Source organism: Dasypus novemcinctus, chromosome 18 (genome assembly GCF_030445035.2).
Source record: "Dasypus novemcinctus isolate mDasNov1 chromosome 18, mDasNov1.1.hap2, whole genome shotgun sequence".
In the NCBI taxonomy this organism is placed as follows: Eukaryota; Metazoa; Chordata; class Mammalia; order Cingulata; family Dasypodidae; genus Dasypus; species Dasypus novemcinctus.
Genome location: NC_080690.1, coordinates 32925598 through 32947076, shown reverse-complemented (window position 1 = coordinate 32947076; position 21479 = coordinate 32925598). Strand labels below are relative to the sequence as shown.

At 62.1% G+C, this 21479-nt stretch overlaps 1 protein-coding gene across 2 annotated transcripts; it reads left to right on the top strand.

Moving 5' to 3' along the window:
* Positions 1–656: 656 nt before the first annotated feature.
* MMP15 (matrix metallopeptidase 15) lies at positions 657–21342 on the top strand. Of its 2 annotated transcripts, none has more exons than XM_058279924.2 (10): positions 657–741; positions 12505–12653; positions 13295–13423; positions 14721–15028; positions 15312–15473; positions 16266–16513; positions 16785–16923; positions 17909–18059; positions 18171–18286; positions 19433–21342. In XM_058279924.2, exons 2-10 carry the CDS (start codon positions 12550–12552, stop codon positions 19897–19899), a joined length of 1824 nt encoding a protein of 607 aa, XP_058135907.1. In that variant the 5' UTR covers positions 657–741; positions 12505–12549; the 3' UTR covers positions 19900–21342. The 2 variants fall into 2 exon arrangements, with proteins under 2 accessions (XP_058135907.1, XP_058135906.1); XM_058279923.2 differs by lacking the exon at positions 657–741 and adding an exon at positions 1557–2475.
* Positions 21343–21479: the final 137 nt, after the last annotated feature.

Here is a 21479-nt window from a genome sequence, read left to right as displayed (position 1 = left end):
AGCTTTTTTGTAAGACTCCTCACACCAGAGTCTCAAAATGAAATTGCTTTTCTTCAAAAGACTCCATGGGGGGAAAAAAAGGGAGGCAGGGAGGTATCAGCAAACTGTGGCTCATGTTTGAAGCCCACGGGCTGCAGGGCTGGAGTTGCATTTCAGTCCCATCTGACCCTCCCTCCCACCAGAGCTGCCCAGCCCCTGTAGAAACCCTGGGGCCAAGGTGGAGGGAAGCAATCTGACTATACCCATTGAAGCTCTGGGTAGCTGGGGGGCTGGAGCCCATATCTGGAAGCTTGAAAGACCTCAATGCCATTTTCTTAACATGGGACTTACCCCAAGAGAGGAACTGCCAACAGAAAACAATTACCAAATTTGTCCAGCCACAGGCCTGTAAGAGCATTGTTTACTGTTCCTGGTCCCCAAACCCAAACATTTTTTTTTAACTTGGCAGATTGGAAATATTGTGAAAGATTACGATGTGTTCAGTTAAACAGGGAAGCCCGGGGGTGCATTTCTGATGACCACCTACATTTCCCCAAGCAAAGGCCAAGTTAAGAATTTGGAAACCCTATTTCCCAAAAGAGGACCCCACAGAGAAGAGAGTCGGTGGAAGCGAATGCCATCGCCACCTTTCCTCCTCGTTCTTAGGGGAGGGAGACCGAAACTCCCACTTCTTTTCCCACGGAAAGCCTGCCAAGCACCGGTTAACGTCCACCGCCCACTCTCCCTTTTTCCGACTTGCAGGTGGGTTTAAATCCGCTTTCCAGCGCTCTCCCCCCCCCCCCCCCCATTTCCGGAAGGTGAGGCCCGCGGGGGCACCCCGGGACCACTCCTGAAACCGCCCTCAGGTGACAAGGGCTCCTACTTCCGGGGCCGGGAGGAGAGGGAGGATCTCCGCCGTTCGGCCCGGCGGGCCAGGCCCCGCGCCCCGCTGCCGTCCCCAGTCTTGTCACTCAGCTTCGGTGACCCTTGGACCCACGCCCCCACCTCCGGTGCCCCCGGCTCTGGCCTCTGGCCGACCCGCCTCTCAACTTGTTCCCAAGGTGGAATTAGATCTGGCTCCGGAGCCCTCCCTGCGCCTCGCCGGGTCGCCTTGGGGCATTGCATTTGCACAAAACTGGCCAAAGAGGTGGTCGCGGGCTGGGTACCTACTACGGGCCGGGCGGGAACCGCAGACCTTACCTAGCCCTCGGCTAGCCCCGTGGCCCACGCTCCAGAGAAGGACGTGGAGGCTCTGAAAGAATCAATCGCTCCCCAAGTCCGTCTCGAGAGGAAGCGGCGCACCCGAGCCGCCCAAGGCTCTCACTTTGCGACTGAGGAAAGTCACTACAGGGCCCAAACTGGGATTTTGAATAGCAGCCAAGGAACAAGTTCTAGATTTTTGTTTATCTTTTATTTAAAAAAAAAAAAATTAGGACACAGGTCCCATTGCTGCCTCAGTATCCCCGCCCCCCCATGCTTCTTTCCTCCCCAGCAGCGAGACCACGCCTTCCTCGTGCCCTCCCTCGGCGGGGGATCGCGTTGGCGGTCACCCCGCCCCCCATAAACTGGGAGGCCGGGAGAGCCGGCGGGCTGAGCGGATTCCTGCGGTCGGGGAGGGGTAGGAGGGCCGCCTGCCCGGGCTCCTCCGCCGGCACCTGCTACCAGGAAGCCTCCAGCTGGGGGCCTGCCCCTGGCCCCCGCCGGGTCTGCGCGCTGGGAGCGCACTGGCCCTTTAAGAGCGCGCGGGGAGGAGGGCTGGGAGCGCCCCAAGCCGCGCCGAACTCGCCGGGGACGTCGGGCGCCCGCTCCCTGGCTCGCTCGCTCGCTCGGGCAGGCTCCCTGCGCCTCCTCCCGGGACTGCGCGGGGCCCCGGGCCCGGTGGGGCGCGGCGGCGAGCAGAGTCCCCGGGCGGGCAGAGGCGCGCGCTCCGGGCAGCGCCCGGCCTCGGGCATGGACAGAGGGAGCTGGGCGCGCAGGGGGCGCCGCGGGACCGGGCGGCCGGAGCGCTGAGCCAGACAAAAGGCTCAGGAGTTGCGCTCGCTCTCGGCAGCCGGGCCCCCGGCGCCGGGTGCCGAGGCGGCGGGAGCCCGCGGCGGGCAGCTCCGGCCGGTCCCCTCCCCCGCGGCCGGGTCCGCGCGTCCTGACCGCTTCTCCCCGAGCTCGGGAATTTGCCGAGGGGCCCTAAGCGGCTCCGGCGGGGACGGGGCGCGGGAGGTCGCCGTGCGCCCTCCGGGCCAGGACCTGGGAGCCTCGCAAGTTTCCGAGCCCCTCGCGGGGACCCGGCGCCCGCGAGCCCGCCAGCAGCTCTGCAGACCCAGCCCCGGCGCCGAGAGCATGGGCAGCGACCGGAGCGCGCCCGGGCGGCCTGTCTGCACGGGCAGCCTCCTCGGAGGCCGGGAGGCGGCGGCACGCCTGCGACTGCTGCCGCTGCTGCTGGTGCTTCTGAGCTGCCTGGGCCGCGACGCAGCCGCGGAGGACTCAGAAGTCAACGCCGAGGTAAGGACCCCAGCCCTGCCCCCTTTCCCGCAGGCTCGGGGCGGGGTGGTTGAGGAGAGGGTCACAGCCGGAGCGTGGGGGTGGCGGGAGCGGAGAGGAACCCTGCAGACCGAGCCGGGGGATGGGGAGTCGGGGAAAGAAAAGGGGACCAGGCCGGCTGCCCCTCCCCGGCTCGCCCCCTGCAGCGCACCTCTTCCCAAAGCTTGGAGGACTAAGGGCTCGCGCCGGCGGTCTGCACCTCTGCCTTGGACACTAATCTGGCCCAGCCCCTATCGCGGGCGCCTCCCCCGCCGCCTTCAGCCCTTGTGTCCGCTCCTTCTCTTCCGGGCGGTTGATTCCTCGAGAGCCGTGCGGGCGCTCAGCTGTGTTCTTGGCTTGTGAGGAGGGGGCTGCTCCGCGGGGCAGCGCCTCTGGTCTGGGTGACAACGAACCGCACGCTGCGATCGGCGACATGAGAGGGGTGCGAATCGCCGAGGCGGCAGACTCGGGGGGTGTGGAGGCGCTTTGGCGACTTTTTTGGGTTCTTTGCGCGAAAACCGTGCGATGGCTGGGTGGGATCCGAGGAAGAGGCTCTGTCTCTCCAGGCGCGTCTTCCCACCTAGCGTCTCCACCCAGCGGCCCAGGTCGGACAGGGTGGACTCCGTGCGTCCTTTCCCGGGAAGCCTGCCTGACGTCCTACAGGGCCCCCTCTCTGGATCGGTCCCCTTGGTGACCAGGCCCGGCCTCGTGGCGCAGAGCCAAGTCCGGATAGTGCCTTGCTCCCTGGGATCTCCCAGTGTCCCATAGCAAAAGCAGGGTCCATTCTTTCGCTGACTTCCACGATCCTGCTCCCTGTGGCAAACTGGGGAGGATAGGAAGAGACCTGCGTGGGAGCTTGTCCTTGTCCTGGCAGGCACTCCTCAGGCCTGGGTGCCCTTGGGAGGGCCTGGACCGTCCCAGCGCCCTGTGCTGGGGCCTGAGCGTTCTTTATATTTGCAGGTTCTTTATATTTGCAGCGGGATCCTTGCGGCCTCCAGGCTCCAGGCTCCAGGCTCCTGGCAGCTTCCCCCACCTCCCCAGGCTGCCTGGGAGATTTTTCCGATGGAAGCCTGCCCTTCCCCGCCCTATTTTAATAAAAGCCTGGAGGAAGGGCAGGGAATTCCTCCCGGGCTCGAGTTACACCTCCCAGCCAGCCCCCACCTGCCCTGCCCTCCCTCCGAGGCCAGGCCAGGGTAAGCTGCCAGGAGCCAGGCCCTGGCAAGAGGCCCGGCAGGAGCTGGGCCCATGCCCACTGTGCCCACCTTCACCCCTCTTCACTCCCCAGGCCGGCAGGGCTTTGCAAGGGGCTGCCACTGGTGCAGATTGTCCCACAGCCTGCACCTCTGCCACACTCCTGAGGAATGGAGTACCAAAGAATTTTAAATCACAGACGCACCCTTGAGGAGTTTCTCTTCTATTCAGGGATGATATTCCACACAGGAAGTATTTGTGAACCAAGCTGGGATTTGGTGGCCACACATTTTGAATTGGCCCCCTAGAAGGCTGGGAGCTTGGAGCCTTGGGATCTGTGTGAGGGGCTTTGCTTGCCTTCCTTGGCTTCTGCTCTGCCATCGCCAGCCTCCGAGCAGAGGAGTACCTGCAGCCCGAGGCCTCTGTGGAAGAGAGGCCACACTGTGCCCTAAACCCTTGTTCACACTAGTGAGGGACTCTGTGACAGGTCAGCAGCCTGTCTCCTGGACAAACACTTGGATTGGGCCCAGGGCTGTTCCTGGAAGAGACTGGAAGGTCTAGGGGACCCTCGAATGTTGGAAGTCAAGGTGGATGGACAGTTACAGACAGGCAGGCTATTCCAGCCCTTGGAACTGCTGTGGGGTGCAGGCTGCCCTTTGGAGTCCCAGCAGGTCTTGTCAGATCTGGGCCCAAAGGTTTGCATGGCCTCAGAAACCAGCCCTTCTGCCAGGGGGTGTAGGAGCACTGTCCCCAGGTCCACCATGTCCAAGGACCAGCCTCGGGGGCTCCTGGGCCCGATGTGCACCATGTCCAGAGCCTCCCTCCCTTGGAGAAGGAATCTGGTCCTGGCCCCTGGTTTCATGCAACCCCAGGTCTCTGATCAGAACGGCTGGGATCTCCCCTGAGCCATCAGCAGCTGAGCCAAGGCCAGTCCCATCCCCCTCTCCTTCCCTCTCCCAGGGCAGAAACCACAAGATTCAACCAGCTGAGGAAGCAGAGAGTCCTGCACAGGTGCCAGGAATCCATGCACAACTGCAGCCGCCAGGCTCCAGCCTGGAGAAGCCACCACAGAGCCACTCTATCCTGCTCCCCTCCATCCCTTGGGTGGACTTGAGGTCCCAGTCCCCATGCAGCTGTGGGCTGCAGCCCCACCCCACCCCCACCCAGACCCTGGGAGCTGAGGTGGGAGGGCTTGATTTCCCCTGCCCAGACCTGGACCCTGCTGACAGGTGCTGGCTGGAGCTCTGGGCTACCTGGGCTGAGTCCAGGGCCCCCTCCAGGTCTCTGCCCTGGTCTTTCTGGCTAGAGCACCTGGCAGACTTAAGTGCCTTTGGTTTTCACCAGAGTAGCTCTGGCTTCCTCCCACCTTCTTGCCCCCACAACTTCAGCCGCTCCTCCCGCCCTCTGGGGGTGACTCAGGTTGCCAGAGTTCACAGGTGTGGCACCAGCACCACAGACACGTGGACACACCCACCTTCTCTGGACACACCCACCGTCACCTTCCTTACCCCCATCTGGCAACTGAGCGGGATGAGCAAAAAGAGGGCTGGCGGGGTGGTTCTTTTTAAAAAGAGAGGGGGGAGGTTGGCTTGAATTCTGGTTTTGACCTTGAAGTCTGACTGTGAGCCACAGGCCTGGGCTTTAGTCTCTATTTCCACTTCCACGTGGCTAGCTTAGGCCCACTGGTCCCCTCTGGTACGCTTTGTTAAACATGGAGCAGGAACTGCAAAGACCCCTGTGCCCACCCGTGAGGAAGAGGGGACTACGTGAGGGCTTCCTCATCCGTAGCCTGCAGAAGCTGAAGCTTCTCCCCTTCTCCCTCCCATCTCAGCTTTTTACTCTGTTCTATTCTTGCTACCAACAAGCCCTCCTCTCCACAGTTGTGGAGAATGACCCAGTGTATGCGCCTCTGCACAGGCGCTGCCCAGGGCTCTGGACACAAATGCCAGCCTTTGCCCCATTCTAAAAAAAAAAAGACATCCCTGAATGAGGAAACATGGAAACACACGTGGTTCGCTAGAGAAGACTCTGATCCATATCCCAAGGCCCCTGCCCACATTTCTGATACTAATTTGGGATGGCAACACAGCCGGCACGTGGAAAGACCCTCCATGCCACTTTTGGTGCTAAGTTTCAGGTGGTCTCCGCCACTGTCACCTCTGCCCAGAAGAGAGTTTGGCTTCTGCCTGAGGCAAGCTGTGGTGGTCACTGTGGGGTGCCACTGCTCCCCAGCTCACATCCCAGATGGTATTCTCAAGAGCATCTCAAGAGTTACATGGCAGACCCATCTCATCCTATCAGATACTCAGGCAGGGGCAAAGCCCATGACCAGCTCTGCTTGGGCATAGTGATGGGTTCTCTGTGTCAGCAACAGCAGAGAGGGTTTAGTGGCTCTCTGCTTGCCTTCTCCATTACGAAGAGAGTCCTGGGAGGACCCCACAGATGGATGTGAGGACCTGGGACCCTGCAAGTGGCTGCACATTTCAGGCCTGAGGCACGCAGTGGGAAACTTCTAGCTGACCCCCCACCCCAGAAGGATGGTGGTTCCAGGGGTACCTGGAGACCAGCGGTCATTGGGGCTGGGCCTCTTGGGGAGGTGGCCCTGATCTTGCAGCGCGGACAAGAGAAGCAGAGGTGAGTGAACTGGGCCTGGGTCAGGGATTACAGCGGTGCTTCTCACCAGCGCCCATCCCCTCGTGGGAATGTCAGGAAATGGGCAGGAAGGCCCCAAATGGACCCCCAGTATCAGGACAAACTGGGGAAGACCCAGCCCACCTCCCTTACCCCTCTCTGGCAACTGAGCAGGATGAGCAGAAAGAGGAGTGCTGGAGCTGTGAAGCTGGGGGGGGTCAGATCTGGCTCCATCTCCAGGGCTGGCCCTCAGCTCAGGGGCCCCTTCTTGTCCTCCCGGAGTGACTGCCACCTGGAGAGGTCAGAGTCCAGCTCCATGCCCAGCACTTATGAGCAAGGCACCTGGTACATAGGAAGTGCTTGTAAAATGGTGGCAAAACACAGTGGCAGTGAGACATGCTTGGCATTTGTTGATAGGCAAGTCAGAGAACCTACCCGAGCCTCAGTTTCCCTGCTTATAAAAGGAGAAGAAAAATAGCGTCTACATGGTGGAGTATTGGGCATATTCAGCATGTCGATGAGTAAGCGATTGCTGTGTGCAGGGGCTGGCACGTGGGGCCCAGGGAGTCAGGTGTTACTGCAGGGACTTAAGCCTCTGCATGAGCATGTGCTGAGCACCTTCCACATGTCTGGTTCACCTGGGCACCGTCCAAGGACGTTTCATAAGCATTTTCACTTTTAATACCCTGAGAGGAAACCGAGACAGAGGTGAGAGAAATTGCCCCGAATTCCACAGCCAGGGAGCGGCAGAGCTGGGATTTGAACCAAGTTTCCAGCCCCCAGACGGGCTTCAAGGCCACAGAGCCCAGGGTGCTGTGCGGTGGTGGGCATTCCGGCAGGCTTGCTGCCAGACCTAAGCCAGGTGGGGAGGAGGTGGCGGAGTAGCGGGCCCTGCCAGGGGCTTTCCAGGTGAGGCCCCAAGGCCTCAGCCCCAGCCTGCCCCGAAACTCCTGGCAGTAGAGGCTCTTTTCACCCCGCCCCTGCCCGCCCACCGGCCAAAGGACCCATTTGTTTTTTCCTTCCTCCAGGTTGGAGTGTGGGGGCGGGGCAGGGAGGCTGCGGGGTAGAGAAGAGGCAGGAACTCCGACCGTCCGCCCCCTTCCTGCTTCCCGGCTGGGCCTCCCACCCCCACCCGCTCTCCCCGCCTTCCAGAGGCCCCTTCCCCCACCTACAGCTGCCTCTAAGACCAGTAGTGGGGGGCAGACTTAAACCCCAAGCAAGCAAATGCCTTCTGCCAGAACTGCCGAAATGTGGACCTGCTGGCCGTGAGGAACCCCCCGAGGTCGCACAGGTGCCGGCGGGGCGGCTGGGCAGCTCCCCCTTTCTGCCTGGCCTTGGGGTTCAGGAGGCCTTTGTGCCCTCAGAACGGTGCACAGGTGGGCGGGGATCGTTTCAGTCCCATTTTGCAGAAGCGGGAACAAAGCTCGGCGAAGTTAGCCTGACACCTTCAGCTATTCCGGGGTCTGTCGCGTGAGCGGTCATGACCACCGCGTCACCGAGAGGCAGGTCTCTGCTCAACCTGAGGAAGAGCTTTCTAAGGGTCACAGCTGCCCAGAGAGGGAATGGGCTGCCTCGGGAGGCCGTGAGCGCCCCCTTACCGGAGCCGGGATGAGCCCGGGACTCGCTCGGGGTCACCCAGCTGGTGAGCAGGCTCCTGGCCCACATCCCCTGACAGGGGTGGGCCCGGCGGCACTGGGGTGCACACCCTGCAGGGTCTGGGTCTCCCCCCCCCCGACTCGTGACCCCCATTCAGCCCCAGCGCAGCAGGGAGAGCAGGGCCAGGCCAAGCCTGCTCCCAGCGAACCCTCAGCGGGGGGGGACGGGCGCTGGGAGGACCTCGCCAGGGCGGTGGGAGGTCGGGGCTGGGTCACCGCTGGCAGCCCCGACAAGACTGGTGTCTGTCGCCTGCCCGGCCAGGGTCTGCACGTGGTGGCGGAGGGAGCCGTGGCTGAAAAAAGCAGAGCAGAACCCGCCAGAGATTGTCCTTATCGTGCAGGGTCTGATAAGGGCCTGGCGGGGGCGGGGGGCTGCCCGCACTGCTGGCCAATTCGGCCCATCTGAGCCCCAGAGGAGCTGGCTGTGGTGGTGGCAGCGGCGGGGGCGCGTGTCTGCGCGTGCACACGCACGGCCACTAGACGGCTGCTTAATGCACAGTATCGATCCGGCGGGCGCTGTCTCGGCGGTCCTGAGGGGGGGGCCCTGCTGACGCGGCCCGGCGCCCAGACCCAGCCGGCACCGCCCCCGCTGCGCCAGGCACTGCTCCTGACGAGAGCCAGAGCCTGTGGCCGCGGCCTTCGGGGACAGCCTGGCCAACAGCACCCACCCCGGTGCTAGCCCAGACCAAATGCACGACGCTGGGTGGGCCGCTCGCCCGGTTAGAACCTCACTCTGTAAAATGGGGGTGCAACGAATTTACTTTCAGGGGTGCTTGTGAGCATTAAATGGGGCCGTAAGGGTGGAGGGCCCGGCCCACGGCAGGTTCTCTGCCCTCAGTTACTGCGTGTATGTCCTTGTCCTCTCCTGCGGGGCCGGGGGGCTAGAAATGCCCCCTGAGACTCCTGGTGGTCCCTCCTCGCCCGGGGCCAGCCACTTATGTGAAGCGTCCTCGGTAGATACTATGGGATGGGGTCTGGAGCTCAAGAAGGGCATGGCCGAGAGAGCAGGGTAGGTGGGCTCTCCAGCAGCGGCCCCCGCCGGCTGCAAAGCCTTCAGCACCCTCTCCTCCCACTGCGCAAGGGCCTTCAGGAGGAGGAAACCCAGCCCAGTTCACAGCCCGCCCCACTCTGGCACTTACCTCCTTGAGCCTCAGTTTCCCCACTCCTTGACCATGCCTGTGAGACTGCGGTGATGGGGAAGAGAATGCACCCCGAGAAGGGGACAGTGTTTCCGGTCACCAGTAGGGTCCGGGAGGGCTGGAACACGGCGTGTGCACACACACCCCACTTGGGGGCTGGGAAGCCAGAATCTTGGGGCGCGCCCACCTCTTGACCCACGGCAGCAGGGCGCCTCAGTGAGCCGGGTCTTAGGGCTTACAGGCTGCTCTCCCTCCACCTGGAGGCAGCAGCACCTGCCACGCACCTGGGCACCCCTACCCCACGCTCACATGTTCTCGCCCCCTGAGCTTGTCACACTTAGCACAGCAGTCGGGTCGCAGGAAACTTCCTCCTGGATGCTCAGAGGGAGGGGAGAAAGCCCACGGCCCTAGGGATGGCGTCTCCCGCCGCCCGGGCAGATTCACTGGCGCTTGGCGTTCAGCCACCCAGAGCACGCCTCTGCCAGCCAGGCTGGCTGTCAGCTTCTTCACCTTGTCATCTGGAGGCTGGGCTGAGGCCATGTTTCTGCTTACCCGTCCCCACCCACCACCCCAGGGGTGCCACCTGCCCTCAGCCTCCAGCTCTGCTCCCTGGCAGTGGCTGCCAAGCATTTGTCACCGGAGGCTGAGGACTCAAGGCCTTGCTGGGCTGACACAGAGATGGGAGCTCTTGGCTTCCCTGGGCCTTGAAGGGTGTTTGCCTGCACGGAGGACCCACAGACACCCTTGGGGCCTTCCCATCAGCCCTCCCACTGTCCCCACGTCAGACGCCCCCCTCTGCCCAGGCTCAGCCTGAGGAGCCTTCCCACCCCCTACCTCCACTGCTCTGCAGACACAGCTAATCAGCCCCTTGATGGCCTGTGATTGTGCTTCCCGAGATATTTTTACCTTATGCAAATAGGTGATGTAGAGGTGCCCTCTCTCAGCAGCCAGTCCCCCCTTCTCTCCCCACCAGCTGGATTCCTCTTGCTCTTAGGAGTTGGCCTCACCTTCTGGATCCTTCCAAGCCTTCAGGAACGCTGTCCCCATTAAGGGTGGTGGAGCCCCACCTGCTGACTTCAGTACTGCCACCCCCCCCCACGTACCATGAACCCACCAGAGCAGCAGTGGAGAAGCTTCCCACGCTTGGGGAGAACAGAAGGGTGCCCATGACATTGCTAGCGTCTGATGGAGCTGAGCGAAAGTGTCCTGGACCAGAGGGGTCAGGAGAGTTGGGGTGATGGGGGAGAGAGACACGGGACACTCCTGTACACACGCCCCCCAGCTGCCCTGCCCTCAGCTGAGGCTGCCCGGTGCTCAGGCCCTGTCGGAGCCTGGCCAGTGGCCTTTGCAAAGCCTGGCCTCTTCACCACGCTGGCGGAGGCACAGGGCTGCCTACCCCAGGACAGCCAGCCCCAGCTGTCTCCGTGCCTCACCAGCTTCAGGAAAATACCACATCTAATCAGCATCCCCACCCCCACCCCCAGCACAGTGCCAAGCATGTGTGTGAACCCTTCCATTACCCCTCACAGAAACGTGAGGCAAGCCCTAAAACTCTGGTGAACTGAGGCACAGGGAGACCGGGTGGCTTGCCCATGGCACACCCCAGAAACGGCCAGGCTGGGATTTGTCCCCAGTGCTGTCCCTTAGCTCCATGCCTCCGTCTTGCTGCTCTGTGGCTAGGCATTTGTCTCCATCTGGCAGTTTCTCTGCCCTGCCCTCCCTGGCTCACCAGCTGTTCCCTCCATTGGCTGCCCAGGCACTGCCAAGCTGGGCTGTTTGGGCGGCTCATCCACACGGGGCTGGCCAGGTACAGGGCTGGGCTGGCAGAAGGCACTAAGGAAGCAAGTACCTGAGGAGCTGGATGTGACATTGGTAGCCAAGAGATGTGTGGGCCTGGCCCCGGCCAGCTGACATGTAGCTACCAGGCCAGACCACGCTCAGTGTCCGACCAGCATGCCACCTCGTGGGCCCTTGGGAGCATCCCTCACCTTCTGGAATCTCTCAGAGAGCAGGCCTCCGGGTCCCCCCACTCTGGAGGTCCCTGGAGACCCAGGATTGGCAAGGAAAGGTACAAAGGACATAGTTCCATGTGGCCAAAGCAAACAACGGTCCCTGACCTCAGCATCCACCAGCCTCCCACCCAGTGGCTGCCATGCTTTTGGGACTGTGCAGACATGAAGTGGGCAGGGCAGAGGCCCCTTTCTTGCTGCAGCTCAACTCAGGTCACCCAGCCAGTTCCTGCAAGGAATCCCACCCTCCAACAGTAACTGCAGCTGTCTTGTCTGCCCACAGACTTGTAAGGTGTGAATTCCACGCTCTGGGTATGCCAGGTCTCCCCAGGGAAACTGTCTGCCCCTGGAGGTCAGGATGCCTCAGCCAGGGCCCATGTGGCTAGCATGGTGCTTGGCACAGAGAGGGGGCTCTGAACATTTGGGTGGATGATGGATGAATGGATGAGAAGACTTGCCTAGCAAGGTTTTTGGAAGGGGATGACACCCCCATTGTGTGTCAAGTGCTTTTCCCAAGGATTTATTCCTCAAATCTCCCAGCAGCCCCAGTAGTCCCAGTTTTGCAGATGAGGAAACTGAGGCAGGCCCAGAGGGGAAGGGCATTGTGGCAGAGCAGGGACTGGTCTTTGGACCTCCCACCCACCCTCTTGGGCCAGTGCTGGGCTGCCTGATCCTTCTGCTCCCCTTCCAGGAGGTTCAGGGCCCAGGGAGAATCAGTGCCAAGGGGCTGGTTCTGAACCCTCTCGGGTCCCAGCAGTCTGCTTAGAGGGCTAGGTGGCCCCGTTTGGAGGCCAGGGCAGTAATAAGGGCAGCTACTGGGAACGGACTGCCCTCGCGGTATGCCTTGCATTTAAATGGGGAAGATAAATAGCTATATGCAGCATGGTGTGTCAAATGATGGAAGTGCAGGGAGGGAGGAGATAAAGTGATGTTTAAGCAAAGACCTGAGAAATGAACCCTCCAGATGTCTGGGGGAAGAGCTCCCCAGGCAGCAGGAACTGCAAGATCAAAGGCCCTGGGGCAGGAGTGGGCCTGGATGGGGTGGGTGGTAGGAGGTAAGACCAGAGGGTGAGGTGGGGTCAGAGGGTGAGTGCCCTGTAGCTCCCGACTTGAACTGTGCATGGAATGGGAAGTCACTGGAGGGTTCTAGGCGGAGGATTGACCAGCTCTGACTTTTCAAGGTCTCCGGTTCTGGATGTTATGTGAGCACGGGCCATAGAGGTGGAAGCAGGGAGAGCAGTACAGGGGCTCTTGCGGTCATCCCGGCAAGAGGTGATGGCAGCTTGGACAGGGCGAAGGTGGTGAGAAGGGGTCGGATGTAGGCTGGGTGTGTCTGGAGGCCGCAGTGCCAGGATCTGCTGACGTGGGCTTGTGGCTTCTTTGCAGAACTGGCTGCGGCTCTATGGCTACCTGCCCCAGCCCAGCCGCCACATGTCCACCATGCGCTCCGCCCAGATCCTGGCCTCGGCCCTCGCCGAGATGCAGCGCTTCTACGGGATCCCCGTCACAGGCGTGCTCGACGAAGAGACCAAGGCGTGAGTCCCTCTGTCGGGCCCCTCCCGACCCCACTGGCACTTGCCCTCCTCCTGTCCTGCTCTCACAAGGGCTTGGCACATGGAGTTTCCAGAAGAGAATGGCCGGGATAAAAGAGATGGCAGAGGGTTTGGCCATGCCAATTCCAATTGATAGGTAGCTTTCTGAAGCCTTGTGTGGAGAATCCAGGCTTGGCAGGAAGGAGCATGGTGATTGATGAATGATGTCTGCCACAGGCACGGGAATGGAGAAGAGCATGGTGATTGATGAGTGATGTCTGCCACAGGCATGGGAATGGGGAGGACATCCTAGCCAGGCCTTGCTCTGAACCTCACAGCACAGAACATACCAAAGACTGGGGGCCCCGGGCATAAAAATCCCATTCCTGATGATACTGGTGAGAAAGGGCTCACCTTTCCTGAGTCATTGCTGGGCCCTGGGTCTTCCAGTATAGAATCATTTCACAGAAGAAGGAAAAAGAAGCTTAGAGTGTCCCACCCCACCACAGCCACACGAGGGGCAACTAGGAAACCCAAGGCTTGAGAGGGGCCTGGAAGAAGGTGGACTGCCTGCAGGAGCCAGAGCCAGATTGGGCACGGGTGTTGGGGAGGCTCCCTGCTCACACCCCGCCCTCGTGACCCAGGTGGATGAAGCGGCCCCGCTGTGGGGTGCCAGACCAGTTTGGGGTGCGCGTGAAAGCCAATCTGCGGCGGCGAAGGAAGCGCTACGCCCTCACAGGGAGGAAGTGGAACAGCCACCACCTGACCTTCAGGTAGGGGCCCTGGCTGCCTATGGAGGGGTCCCCCCTGTGGCAAAACCCAGAGGCCGCTCCATCCTCTCTCCGTTGGGGCTGAGGCCTCAAGCTCCCAGCCAGAGAGCTGGTCTGGAAGGCTTCCTTTCCAGTAGCCCGCCCCAGGGTGGCTGACACAAGACGGTCTGGCCAACTCCATGCTGAGGATGGCCTGCTACCTCGCACCCTAGGCATTCTCTCCCTCCGGAAGTCAGAAGTCGGGGCCCCTTCCTGCTGCTTCTGCCCTTTCCACCTCCCTCCCCCGAGCAGCCTGGGCTGGGCTCACCGGCCAGATGGGGTTCTGCCCGGTATACACTGTGGACCTCTGCAGGGCAGAGTAGGGAGCTGCAGGCGTTGGTGGAGGGGGTGCCGGCAGGTGGGTGGGCAGCAGGCTGGTTGCAATAACCCTGGGCATAGGCACACTCCTCCTTTCTGCCGAGAACTTGGACAAGAGATGGCCCTGAGCCGAGTGGGCCTTGAGTCAGGTGACAGTCCCCAGGGGCTCCCCTCCCTGCTTCAGTCCACCCACAGTCCCCTCTCCCCACAGAGTTCCCCCTCCCCCTAGGAAAAGCAGCTCCGGCGGTCACATAGACCCCAGACCCCCAGAACGAATTAAAGGTCCACCCAGCCCATTTAGCAGCCATCTGTCCAGCACAGGGAAGCTTACTGTCACTTACATGGATAGTGGCAGATGGCCTGCTTTGGTCACATGCCAGGCTCTGTGCTACGTGCTCCATGTGAGTTCTCCTTTAGTCCTCACAGATACCCCATGGAGAAAGCACTACCCTCATTCTCCCCATTTTACAGATGAAGAAACTGGAGTTCAGAGAGACTGAGTCACTTGCCCAAGGCAACAGAGAAAGGTTAGAACCAGGACTTGACCTCAGGTCTCTCCTCCCTGGAGCCCAGCACTCGGAACCGCTTGGCCCATGTCTCCCACCTCAGTCGTGTGCATCCCCCTTTCGAGGTCCTTCCTTCAGCCACAGATGACCTGTAGTTTTATTTACTTAATGGTTTTCTTTAGAATAAGCTTACGTGCCACAGTGCAGCCTTGTTTAGTGACATCTTGAGGAACTCCTGAGTTTGACATGCTAATCCTGACATGACTCCCACATTCCCGTCACAGCCAACTAGGCTGACAGCAGCGGCGCTGTCCGTGCACCGCCTCAGATGTTACGGGCGTTCCTTGACAACAGCCTCCCCCACTCGCCCAGGGATGCTGTGGTCCCCGACAGGAGTCCCCAGGTCCTGGCTCACTCACCTGTCCCCACCCCCGCAGCATCCAGAACTACACAGAGAAGCTGGGCTGGTACCACTCGCTGGAGGCGGTGCGCAGAGCCTTCCGCGTGTGGGAGCAGGCCACGCCGCTGGTCTTCCAGGAGGTGCCCTACGAGGACATCCGGCTGCGGCGGCAGAAGGAGGCCGACGTCATGGTCCTCTTCGCCTCTGGCTTCCACGGCGACAGCTCCCCGTTTGACGGCACCGGAGGCTTCCTGGCCCACGCCTATTTCCCGGGCCCTGGCCTGGGCGGGGACACCCATTTCGATGCAGATGAGCCCTGGACCTTCTCCAGCACTGACCTGCATGGTGAGGACGGCTGGCCAGCGTGGGGGGAGCTGGGCCCGGCCCCCTCGGAGCCGGTTCAGCAGCCTCAGGGTTGGGGGCTTCCCCATGCAGCTCTCTGGAGCACTGACACGCTCTCCAAAGTATGGGAGGGTCACTGTACCCACTTCCCAGAAGGCAAAGCCGCTCAGCCACTTCCAAGGGCAAAGCAAGGGCAGGCTCTCTCACAGCCTCAGCCCTGAGGGCCTGGGGTGGCCGGGTCCCCAGGGGGGCCCAGAGCTGACCGTACTGCCCGTTCCCACCGCAGGGAATAGCCTCTTCCTGGTGGCGGTGCATGAGCTGGGTCACGCACTGGGGCTGGAGCACTCGAGCAATCCCAGTGCCATCATGGCGCCTTTCTACCAGTGGATGGACACCGACAACTTCCAGCTGCCCGAGGACGACCTCCGGGGCATCCAGCAGCTCTACGGTGAGCAGGGTTGCATGGGCGGCACAGTGGGCTGGAGGGCTCTGCACACCCTGCTCTCAACTAATCGTCTCTTGGCCCATCGAGGCCCAGGTACTGCTACTGTGCCCATTTTATAAAGGAACAACCCAAGTCCCAAAGAGAATGACATGGCAGGCGCTGGATATCAAACCCCACTGGCTGCCTCCAGGACGGGGAGCTCATCCAGAGCCCTCACTGTGGCTGCCGGGTGGGGCCCTTGAGGGACACAGGTGGCCCCAGAGCCCCTCACCGACCCTGCTTGCCTCCTCAGGCTCAACAATATTATTAGACCAAGGGTGTCTGGGGGTTCCAGGACCCCATCTCCCATTCAGCCTGCCAGGGTTCTCAGTTGTTTTATCATGTCTTATGGGCACCCACCTAGCCTCCACCCTAGGAAGCCTCCAGGGTCCAGGTCCTTGCTGACCCCTGCTGGGTGCTGCAGCCGGCCGTGCTGGGCACTTGGCAGACACCCCCTCACTGGATCCCCCGCCCACCTAGAAAGCCAACGCCAGAAGCAGCTGTGTCCTCTAGGCACCTGCGGCTTCCCAGAACCTCCGCTGGGGCAGGCTGGCATCCCAGGGGATCGGCCCTGAGGGGAAGTGGAGGCAGGGCAGCCTCAGGACAGGAGAGGGGCTTGCTGTGGCCTTTCACCTGTCACCTTTCATGTGGGTGGGGCTGCCGCAGGGCACAGGTCCCTTGAGGTCCCAGGGTACCTAGCAGGAGACTCTGGCACGGTGACTGTCCCCTCACTCCCCCTCCCACCCTTTTCTGCAGGCACCCCAGACGGTCAGCCACAGCCCACCCGGCCCCTCCCCACCGTGACGCCCCGGTGGCCAGGCCAGCCAGAACACCGGCCCCCACGGCCCCCGCCACCCCCAGGCGGGAAGCCGGAGAGGCCTCCAAAGCCGGCGCCCCCAGCCCAGCCCCGAGCCACGGAGCGGCCCGACCAGCACGGCCCCAACATCTGCGACGGCGACTTTGACACGGTGGCTGTGCTGCGGGGAGAGATGTTCGTGTTCAAGGTCTGTCCCTGCCCCTCCCGCCTCCCCCAGCCCCTCAGCCCAGGCTCAGCGTGGGAGCGCCCCCACCCAACCCCTCCCAGAGCCATCCCCGCCGGGCTGCGCCGGCCCCTGCCCTCCCTCACCGGTCAGCCCCTGGCACGTCACACCTCAGACCCTAGACTGAGAGGACAGGGGACTTGAAGCCCCGATGCCCGCTCCCCAGCCCAGGGCGCTCCCAGCATCTCACACAGTCAGCGCGCACCCTCCCACTCACGTCCTTCCCCTCGCCCAGGGCCGCTGGTTCTGGCGGGTGCGGCACAACCGTGTCCTGGACAACTATCCCATGCCCATCGGGCACTTCTGGCGTGGCCTGCCCGGTGACATCAGTGCCGCCTACGAGCGCCAGGACGGCCGTTTTGTCTTCTTCAAGGGTGAGCTGGGGGCGGGGGGAATGGGGTGGAGGAGAGGAGAAGGGCTGTATCACGTGTCTTGGACCCCTCCTGTCCCCTGCTGGGGACTCCTGGCAGAGACCAGTGCAGGTAGCAGCAAGGTGGGGCTGGAGAGATAGATAAAAACTGGGGAGGGGGGCAGAGGCTGCTCCGACTGGGGGCTCTGCCTCGTTTCCTTCCATCCTTGCCTCTGGTGTTCCCTGCAGCCTTGTCCTCATAAGAATGGGTCCTCCGAGCCACGCTGGGTAGGGTTCTGGGGTCTCTTTGCAGAGACAAGGGACCCCCTCTCCACCATCCCTCCCATTGGGGCCTGCCTCCCTGGGGAAGGCCTGGAGGGCAGCCCTGGTCTTGCACCACGAGGGGACACGGCCCCCGACCGGAGGCCAGCCAGGGCTCCTCCTCGCTCCTCTCTGTGTACAAGCACAGGGGAGTGAAGGCCTCTGGGTAGCATCCCTGAGCGTGTGGTGTGTGTGTACAGGAGCGAGCAGGGGCCTGACGTGTACGTGAGTGCATCTCAGGTTTCAGTGAGTGTCCGTGTGTGTGTGAGCAATTGAGTTGTATGTCACTGTGAGCGTGAGTGCCTGTTTGTGCATGCATGAGAGTGACTGTGTGGATGCACATGTGAGCATGACTGCATGTGTGTAAGCGTGATGTGTGAGCATGACTGCATGTGTGTGAGCATGACTATGAGCATGGCTATGTATGTGTGAGGCTGCGTGCGTGCATTTGTGAGCGTGGTTGCATGTGTGTGAGTGTGACTGCAGGTGTGTGCATTTGCGTGAGCATAACTGCATGTGTGCATGGCTTGTGTGCTTGTGAACGTGAATGCACACGTGTGTGCATGTGCATGTGAACGGCAGTGTACAAGAACGGGTTTGTGGGCCCAGAGAGGCTCTCTCCTTGCCCTCACCCCTGGTCCCCTCCCCAGCCCCAGGTCCAGCCTCACCCCACCTCCCGCTCCTCCCAGGTAACCGCTACTGGCTCTTCCGAGAAGCAAACCTGGAGCCCGGCTACCCACAGCCACTGACCAGCTACGGCCTGGACATCCCCTATGACCACATTGACACGGCCATCTGGTGGGAGCCCACGGGTCACACCTTCTTCTTCCAGGAGGACAGGTCAGCACTCTGCCCCTTCCCCAATGGGAGAATGCCCCCATGGGCCCGTGGGGCCAGGACACCGGACCAGCAGGGTCCCAAAGTCCCCATCCTACTGCCTTCTGATCACAGGTACTGGCGCTTCAACGAAGAGACGCAGCGAGGAGACCCCGGGTACCCCAAGCCCATCAGCATCTGGCAAGGGATCCCCACCTCCCCGAAAGGGGCCTTCCTGAGCAACGATGCAGGTACAGGCCAATCCCCTCCCAGTTTGTCCAGGACTTACTTGCTTCCCAAATCCCCCTCCCCCCACACACACACACAAGGGTACCGTTTTGCCCAGGTCAGCAAGCATCACAATGACACATATGAGGATGCGTCTGTGGCCCTTGGGCTGGAAGCTTCCTGAGTCTGGCGTCTCCTGGCCTCCCTGCACCTTAGGATCCCATCTCACAGATGGGCAAAGTAAACCAGAGAGCTTGAGCAACTTGCCCCAAGGCAGTTGTGGAACTGAGATTCCCAACCAGGCCCTGCAGAGTCAAGCCGCCCCTGGGCAGCCCTTGGGGAGCCCTGAGTCTGAGCAGGGTGGGATGAGCCCCCACAGGAGTTGAACTCAGAGGACTGGGGGTGAGAATCCTGCCAGGGTGTCTGCTTACCTGCCCAGATGGGAGCCCTGGTCTCGCTCTGTCAGTAGCCCCAAGCAACTGGGCTCTTTTATGTCTGCAGCAGGATCCCCCGTGAGTTTGAGAGAAATCACTGGTCCTGGGTCTCTGGCTCAGGTTTCTCAGGCTCCTTGGCTTGTTTTGCCAGGGCCCCTGCTCGTCACACGCCTCCAGTGTGTGAGCGCCTGACTCTGCAGCCACTCCGTTCTTGTGCTCAGCAGGGCCTAGACTCACCTTGATTCAGACCTGGCCTTTCCCAGGGTTGATGGCTGGTGGGCAGGCAAGATGCTCAAGGCAGAGAGCCGGTTCCAAGTAGTGCCGGGCTCCTCTCCAGGTCCACTGTGGGACGGCCAGGTGGCCTTGAGCAAGATGCCGATTTCTTTGTGTTGGGTAAAGCCAGTCCTGGCACCGGGCAGCCGGCTGAGCTGACCACGGAGGCAGCAGAGGTCCCTGACTGCAGCCCCCAACCCAGCAGGCTGCTCAGGAACCTGGGAAGCTGGTCAATGTCAGCCTGGCCCAGGAAGCCCCAGTGCCTAGTCCTGCCCTTGACACCAACCTTACCCCTCCCTGAACCTCATTGTGGCCCCTGTAAATTGGGAAGAGGTGGACCTGGAAATGCTTGGGGAAGCAAGTGGGAAGGAAGGTGCGTTAAAGCGGAGACCCCTTCAGCACCTCTTGGCCTGCTTGGAGGGTCTGGGGCCTGATCCCACGCCTGTCCGCTTGCCCCTGCAGCCTACACCTACTTCTACAAGGGCTCCAAATACTGGAAGTTCGACAACGAGCGCCTGCGAATGGAGCCCGGCTACCCCAAGTCCATCCTGCGGGACTTCATGGGCTGCCAAGAACATGTGGAGCCCGGGGCCCGGTGGCCCGACGTGGCCCGCCCGCCCTTCAACCCCGAAGCGGGAGCCGAGCCTGGGGCGGGCGCCGACAGCGGGGAGGGCGCTGAGGCGCGGCCTGGCCCCGGCGGCGGGGAGGGGGACTTCGGGGCCGGGGCCGACGAGGACGAGGACGGGGGCAGCCGCGTGGTGGTGCAGATGGACGAGGTGGCGCGGACCGTGAACGTGGTGATGGTGCTGGTGCTGGTGCCGCTGCTGCTCTGCATCCTGGGCCTCACCTACGCGCTGGTGCAGGTGCAGCGCAAGGGCGCGCCGCGCATGCTCCTCTACTGCAAGCGCTCCCTGCAGGAGTGGGTCTGACGCCGCCCTTGCCCCGCCCCTGCCCCCGCCCCCCGCGGTGCTCGGGCCTGGACTGTGCGGAGGGGGCTGCTCGCTCGGACACACCCGGGCAGGAGCCTTCGGAGGCGGAGTCGGCCCCTGGACGGGCGCTTCCGGGCCCTCAAACAATCCCCGGCAGCCGTCCTCCATTGTTTATTTATGCCCAGGTATCCCCTTCCTTTCTGCCTCCCTCCCTCTTTTTCTTTCCCCATTGAGCATTTGTTTCTCCTCTTCCTGGCCAGGGGCAGTCCCTGCATCCCCACCCAAGCCGGGGGAGTCGGCGTTTTTCTAAGTGGTTCTGCTCCAGCCCGGGGATTAGGGCCCCATCCTCTTCTAGCTTGGTGGCAGCCAGAGGAGCAGGGAGGGAAAGCCTAAGTTGGAAAAGTGGGCTTTGGGGCCGGAGGAGAAGAGGGAGGCCTGGGCTTCCAGCACCCGAGTCTCTGCCCTAAAAGCTTTGCCCCGGGCTGGAGGTGACAGGTGGAGGGCTGGCCCACGGGCCTGAGTCCCTGCCGGGGCCTGGCTCCTTCCCACCCTGCCCTGGCAGCTCCCAGGTACCCTGGAGCCCACACCTCTCTAGAGAAGGGGCCCTGGGCCTGCCTTATCAAGGACCAAAGGGGGTCTGCCGAGGGGTTCCCCCAAGAGGTAGCGCTGACCCAGGCCCCCAAGGTGGGTTTCAAGACTTCTGCCAACTTTCTGCCCTCTGCCCCGCAGCCCATCTGGGCTTCCTCCCGCCCTCTCCCCACTGCAGTTTCTCCGGCATCTCAGAGCTCTGCCAGCCTCAGGTTCCGGCTGCCAGTGTCCCGACTTCCCAGGCAGCGGGTGCTGATTGGTGCCCAGGCTGGGGTGGTGGATGTTCACAGACCTGTGCCCACCTGTTGGGGTGCCCACAGCCACACACACACTAGGTTCCAGGGGGAGGGGTCCTCCCCTCCAGCTCCCTGTTCCCCCAGGAGACTGGAAGGAGAGACACTGGCAGAGGCCATCAACTTGTCCCCCAATGTGGACAGGGGAGGGTTGTGGAGCCCCCAAAGGAGAACCAGTCCTGGCCGTGGAGACGCCCCTTCTGGCCGAGCCCTGAGGGCTGAGATGCTTCCTTCCTCTCTTCCTTCCCGAAGTAAACAGGAGGTCAAGGCTGCTGTGGGAAATGGTACTGTACAGCCGGCTCCGTCCCCTCTGCTTCCCTGCAGCCCTTGGCAAACGGGCTGCACCCAGCATCCCCGAGACCCGTGGGGGTGGGAGTTCGCTGGACTCTCCCCGTGGCGGCTACTTCTGGGCTGGCACGGGCATGGATCCAGCAGCTTTCTGCCACCACCACCTCCACAGAACCGGCGACCCCAGCCAAGGGCTGCGGGTGAGGTCCAGCGCCCATCCCCATATGGTTATTTCTGTAAATAATCTGCACTGATTAAATTGTACAGCCGGCAAGTGTAGCCTTGTTTGTAAGGAGCCTGGGCTGAAGCCTACAGCTAGAGGGCCATGCAGTGGCAAGGGGGGGTCGAGCCCCCCCCCATTGATGGAATCTTGTTCCCACTGGGAGGCTCCTTCCCAGGGGCCTTTGGAAA